Source organism: Pediculus humanus, genomic scaffold (assembly GCF_000006295.1).
Source record: "Pediculus humanus corporis 1103172107365 genomic scaffold, whole genome shotgun sequence".
Lineage (NCBI taxonomy): Eukaryota > Metazoa > Arthropoda > Insecta > Psocodea > Pediculidae > Pediculus > Pediculus humanus.
In genome coordinates, this window is record NW_002986994.1 from 74,276 (window position 1) to 81,560 (window position 7,285).

The 7,285-nt window shown below is 29.3% G+C and overlaps 1 protein-coding gene across 1 annotated transcript; it reads left to right on the top strand.

Annotated features, from left to right (window-relative positions):
• Positions 1-1,178: 1,178 nt before the first annotated feature.
• On the top strand, positions 1,179-3,206 carry Phum_PHUM004790 (uncharacterized protein; the record flags this gene model as incomplete). The annotated part of the gene is made up of 2 exons (XM_002422630.1): positions 1,179-2,195; positions 2,268-3,206. The coding sequence occupies 2 exons, from the start codon at positions 1,179-1,181 to the stop codon at positions 3,204-3,206; spliced, it is 1,956 nt and encodes a 651-aa protein (XP_002422675.1).
• Between the last annotated feature and the right edge of the window lie 4,079 nt (positions 3,207-7,285).

The following is a 7,285-nucleotide window of genomic DNA, read 5'->3' on the forward strand; positions in this document are numbered from 1 at the left end:
GAAAAATTTTATTATTATTATTATTATTATTATTATTATTATTATTATTATTATTATTATTATTGTTGTTGTTGTTGTTGTTGTTGTTTTGTAGAGAACGTTAAAAATCGGAAGGAAGAAAGAAAGGAAGGAAGGAACGTGGTTACGAGGTTTTACGTTTGTCTTAATGATAATTGAATTTAATTATAAAAAATAAAGGAAGACGTGTGATGACCGGTCATCACGTGACTTATTTGGTTTAACTTATTTATTTAAAAAAATAATAATAATAATAATTACGAATAATTTCCAAAATTAAAACATGCGCACACACACAAAGAGAGAGAGAGAGAGAGAGAGAGAAAACGTACAATTTAAATGGGTGATTTTTAAATTTTGGTTTCGAACCCGTACCCCCAACCCCTCCCTCCCCTCCCACCAGGTTCTGGAGAAATTTTTTATTTTTTTGTTGCTGGACGACAGACGAAAGAATCAATTGATTGTTATTGTTATTATTATTATTATTATTATTATTATTATTATTATTATTATTATTATTATTATTATTAATTTGATAACTAAAAATAAAACGATTAATAAAAAAAAAAAAAAAGAAATTGTTATGGGGGGGGGGCCTCCGTGTTGCGTTTCAACGCCATTAGATCACCTCTCCATTTAGTAATCCCGGAGGGGGGGTGAGGGGAGAACGGAGGGAAACTCTCGATGTAATTAAATCGAATTTTAAAATAAATTTCCCTCTTTTTTTTTTTTTTTGTTCGAAGCTGAAATTTTTTTAAAAAATGAAATTTAAAAAAGAAAAATTTTTTCCCATCACCAGCGCCCCTCGCGTTCGAATTTGAAATCTTTTTTTTTAATGATTATTATTATTATTATTATTTTCCGGAAAGATTTTTATGTTTATCGGTTGGGGATTTAGATTACGTGAAATTAGTAGGATGATGACTGACTGGTATCTAAAATTTTGGTGGTGACTACAAAAAAAATATTTTATTCACCCAAAATTAACCTTGTGCGGTTTAATTTTTTTTTTTTTTAGTATTTCCCTTGTGGGAATCCAGAAATTTAAAAGAAAAAAATTGTTAGCGACACGCTTCATTGACTAATTTTTTTAGTTTTTGAATAAATGAGATTTTTTTTTTTTTTTTTTTTTTGGTTTGTTACAGTGAGATAAAATCAAAATGACCGCTCAGGTGGATGCGTTTAAGCACGAAAATAATGCGGCGACACATCTCATTGGGCAAGACTGGCAAAAATTGATAGACTTAATTGAAAGCCGCCCGGAAAATAGTGAAATAAAGTCGTTTGACGGTGGAGGAGGAGTAGGAGTAGGAGGAGGACCTCAACATCAGTATAGGGGAGAAGACAACGTATTAAGACCGCTACAGGATGTTAAAAGACTGCGGCAAAAGGACATGCCTCTTTTCGGACGGTGTCCGGAAACGGATAATTTTTACACCATCGTTTGCTCAACCTGTTCCATGATACTCATGCCACACGCATTGAAAGAACACTATGAAAAGCGTCACGGAGATAGCAATAATAAGGGTGGAGGAGGACACGCGCATAACGACGAGCAAACGGTCGAATCCCTTTCCAAAGTTAAATCATCTAATAAAAAGGTGCCACAAATCAAACCGGAAAAATCGGACAAATCAAAAAGGAACGTCAAGTCCGAACCGACTGAAGATGTTTTCATAAAAGACTCAACGAAACGTTTAGATAAAAATGTCAAAAAAGGAATGAAATCGTTAGATAAATCCATAGAATTAGAATATTCAACGGGTAATCAAAGGAGCGAAAGCAGAGGAGGAAAACAGAAAAACGCGAGATTCTCTTTAGAACTTCAACCGATCGTAGCTCTTAGTCCGATACACGTCGTCGAAAACGAAATCGAAGTCAATGACAATAATAAAGAATTACCAAAGAATAAGAAGAGGGACAAGAAGAAAAGCGAGAGGAAAGCGGATAAAATATACGATCCGGATAAGCATTGCGGAGTAATTAACGACAATGGAAAACCGTGCGTGCGAAGTATTTTATGTAAAGTGCATCAGGTGGCTTTGAAAAGAGCCGTACCCAATAGAACAATGCCCTATGACATGCTAATTAAAATATTGAAAAATCAAAACGACGAAGAGAAAATCAAGGCTGATAACAGTTTAATTCGATTGCCCAAGACGGAAATTGGTGAAAAGGTATTAACGACGGATGTGAAAGAGACTACTACTACTACTACTGCTGCTGCTGCTGCTGCTGCTACTACTCAGAACGGAGATGTCCAGGCCGGAAGCAAATCTTGGACGATCGAACAAACCGTTGTTAAAACGGGTGAACCTCCAATAAAAAGACTGAAAATAAAAGAAGAAGTCGTAGAAGAAGACGTAGATCAAAATCAATTTACGTTGCCCTCCCATCTGGAGGCGTTAATTGATGAAACGTTGAAAAATCTCAAAGACGTGGACGAGAACGAAACGATTCCCATAATGCCGGTGGCACCGAAACCCGAGCCACTCATAAAATGGGACATGGATCGGGAACCCCTGTCGAAATCTCCGTCGCCTCCGCCCTCGATATTTCTAGAAGATATTCACTGGCACTCGAGTCATCCGAAACCGTTGGCGACGAACACGTTCGGATGCCGACTGATAGGAGGTCTCATGTCGACGTGTAAAAAATTAGACACTCTGAGAAAACATTTGCAATCCGTTTGGACGTCGTCGGCATCGTCGCCGCAACCCATGAGAACGGCTTTCAACGACGTGTACAATTCGAACAGCGCACAAAACACGAACGGTTCGAACGGTAATTCCAAGGGTAATTTTTCACTTTGCAAATACGGTAAAAAACCCAATCAAAACAAAACGGCGACGATAATAAAGAAAAACGTTCAACCCAGCGTCATGTCGAAAAATTCCGTGGCAAAACGTAAAAGGAGATCGAATTCGAACGGGATGACGACCGTTCAAAACGCGTCGTCGAACGCATCCGACATAATATCGGGATTGCTCATAAGCAATCCCGTACCGGTTCAGCGAACGGGATCCGGTTCAGTTCCTACGATACCCACCGGCGTAATACCCGTTAATTCGATAACGGGTAACGGCGTCCCGCTACGACTTTTTCAAGGTTCGCTCCCCGTAATCGCTTCCGCTTCTCCCAATCAACCGGCAACGTTTATTCAGCTCAACCTTTGTCCTCCCAAATGATAAATTTACAAACAAAAAGAGGAAATTTCAAAAGCGAAAGTAAACAAACAAACAAAAACGCGCGCACGCACCCGCGCACTCACTCACTCACTCATTCATGTCTCGTAATTAATTTTTATTATGAATTGATTGAGTCGATTGATCGATCGATCGATCGATCGACGTGGCGGCAGATGAAAAAGAGAGAGAGAGAGAGTGAGAGAGAGTTTTTGTTGCTAATCAAAATTTAGTCGTCGCATGCACTTATGTAATTACGTTGTTGTTGTTGTTGTTGTTCTTCATCTTCTTTTCCCTTCTTCTTCTTCTTCTTCTTCTTCTTCTTCTCCTTGTTGTTGTTGTTGTTGTTCCTTCAACATATTATTTGTGAAATAATAATAATAATAATAATAATAATGATTACATGGCAGCTATCGGATTTTATAAAAAAAAAAATTTTCTACGCTTTCGTGGGCCTATTTATTATGTACATAAATAAATAAATAAATAAATAAACAAAAAAAGAAAAAAAAATTCGAAAAGGTGGATTTGAGCCCGTAAAAATTAATTTTTTTTTTTTTTTTTTTTTTTTTTTCATTTTGTAAATAGAAAAAAAATATTACATAAGAGTTTATTAATAAATGTATTACTCTGTACCGATCGTAATTTAAAAATCACAGAAAAAGAGAGAGAAAATAATAATAATAATAATAATAATAATAATATGTAAGAAAAACCAAAACGAAAAAGAGAAGAAAAATAGAAGAAAAAAATTTTCCAAACGTTTTATTATTATTTCATTTCTCTATTATTATTATTATTATTATTATTATTATTATTATTATTACTGTTTCTAAAATGAATTTAAGGTTTTTAAAACGAAGCCAATTCACTGTTGCCAACCTATAAAAAATAAAAAAAGAAAAAAGAAAAAGAAAAAATAGATAAAAAAAAAATTTTTCGTGGATTTTCTTCTTTTTGTGATTTGGCAAAAAAAAAAAAAAAAAGAAAAGTAATTTGAATGAAAAAGTTTTCTCGTTTGAGTTAAAAGAAAAAGAGAAAGAGAGAGAGAGAGAGAGAGAAAGAAAAGAAAAGAAAATTTTTTTTAAAATGTTTACTGTAAAATTTTAAAAGTTTTTCACAAAAAAAAAAAAAATCCAACAACTCCAACTACTGGTTCGAAATTTTATTTTTTTCCTCTTTCTCTCTCTCTCTCTCTTTATCTATCTATCTCGTTTTTTCTCCATGTTTTTCTAAAAAAGTTTTGATTGTGAGAGAGAGAGAGAGAGAGAGATAGAAGAATAGGGATTTTAAATAAACGTTTAAATTTTCAACGTAAACAAATACAAGAAGGCAGTGAATATGGTTTTATATCCTTTTTTTGTAATGTTAACGAGGTGCCAACATTTAAAAAAAAAAAAAAAAAAAACAACAACAAGCACCGAAATTTAAAATGAATGACAGTAATCAAAGTAAACGTTTTTGTTTAACGATTTTCCACCCCCCCCCCCGCCCTCACTTCTAATAAAAATCGGTATAAATAATTAAATAATTAATTAATACGAACAATGCTCAAATATTTGAACAATTTTTTTTTTTTCTATGTATATTTTAGTTTAATTATATATATATATGTAAATTATGTAATAATAATAATAAGTTTAATTTGCGAAAAATAAGAGAAAAAAAAAACAAAAAAAACCAACCGACAAACAAACAAACAAACAAGCAAACAAACGTTTGTAATAAAGACGTAATTTTTTTTTTTTTTTAATTTCAATTCATTTAAAAAAAAATAAAAAAATTTTTTTGTTTTTACTGCGAAAATAATAATAATAATAAAATTTCGTTCTTATTTGGGGATTTAAAAAAAAAAAAAAATTAATTATTTGTAATAATGATAATAATGATGATGATGATGATGATAAATAAATAAATTGATGTTAATTTAAAATGATCCGTTTTTTACGTTTAAAAAATTCTACTTTTTTTTCGATTCGTTTAAAATTCGCGCGTTAAAAAAATAAAACTACGTAATAATAATAATGATGATGATGATGATGATGATGATGATGATGATAAAGATGGTGATGATGAATTTTAATTTTAATTTTTTTTGTTTGTTTTTTTGTCAATCAACGATGAATGAAAATCGACATGCTGGTCATTCGATTATTTAATCGTTAAAAAAAAATTTATTGAATTTTTTTTTTTTAATTTAAATTTAAATTTAAATTGATTCGATTGGATATCATTATTATTATTATCATTATCATTATTAACATCATTAATTTTTTTTTTTTTTGAAATCGTAATTTTATAGTAAAAAAATTAAAAATAAATAAGTAAATAAAATTTAATTTCATCCCTTGAATTTTTAAACATTAGGTAATGACGTCATAACAAAACACATTATTATTATTATTATTATTATTATTATTAAACTTCTAGTCAATTCGAAGCAGTAAAAACAAAAAAAAAAAAAAAATTTATGTATATATACATAAGTATATTTTTTTTTTTTCGTAATTTATCATTATTATCGTGAAACAACGCGAGGATTTCGTTAATGACTTAACATGGCGTTAAATATATGACTTTTGTGTTGTTTACATTTTCCCCTTTTCCCTCCTTCCCCCCGCACCTCCCCTACCCCCTCCCCTTCCTCCCCTTCTTCTCATTTTGGATAATCCTGTCGTGCATACATACATAATATATATATCGTTGTACATACATATATACATAAATACATAAAAAGAAAGAAGATTTGTGATGTCATGTTTATTTCATTCTTTCTTTGCATCGTTTTTACTTTTTTTTTTTTTTTAAATGTTAATAAAAAAATTTTCAGTATTAATAATACATAGTACATAAATTATATTAATTAATAAATAAATAAATTATGTATTATACTTCTCCTATGATAATAATAATAATAATAACCGTAATAATGATAATTTTTGTAACAATAATTATGATTATGATAATGATGATAACATTTCTATTATTGTTAATATTATTATTTTTTTATCATCATCATTATTATTATTATTATTATCATTATCATCATCATCTGCAACACGTATCGCGCCGTTTATTATTATTATTATTAACGAATATAAAAAAAATTTTATTGTGACTATTTAATAAAAATTAATTAATTAATTAATAAAAAAACAATTTTTTTTTCTTCTCGGCTTCAAATTTATTAATTAATGATGATGATAATGATAATGATAATATAATATAATAATAATGATAACGATAATGATGATGATAATGATGATAATAATAATAATAATTTTTTTTTGTTTTGGCTGATTTATCATTATTATTTATTACGAATAAATAATTAAATAAATAAATAATAAATTAATTAAATGATTGATAATAATGATAATAATTTGGTAATAATATTAATAATAATAATGATTGCTTTCAATATTATTATTATTATTATTATTATTATTATTATTATTACTATTATTATTATTATTATTGTCGTTGTTATCATCGACGGTTCAAATTGTAATTAAAAAAAAAAAAAAGAAAAAAAGTTGTGATTTTAAATTTAATTTTTACTTAAATTGGTTGGGTTTATTTAAATATAATAATAATAATAATGATAATGATAATAATAGGAATAATAATAATAATAATAATGAAAAGCTCTAAACCGCCATCGCCAGCGCCGCCACCGCCACCGCCACCGTCGTCACCGCCGCTAACACCACGTGTTTTAATTAATTGATTGAAATAATAAATAAATAAATAAATAAATAAAAATGGCTTCGCGTTTTTTTTTATTACGTTTACCCTCCTCTCTACGTAAAGAAAAAATCAATGATAATAATAATAATAATAAAAACGGAACGTATAGGGAATGTAAAAAACCAAAGAAGACGCCCGACGTATCTGTGTACGTATATTAGTAAATTTTAATGTGAAATTAAATTATTATTATTATTATCATTATTATTAATTTTCGTTTTATTTTAGGAGGGTTTAATAAGTAAAAAAAAAAATAAATGACGGTGACGATGTTAATAATAATAATGATTATTAAAAATTTTTAAATAAAAAAAAAAAAAAAATTTATCGGA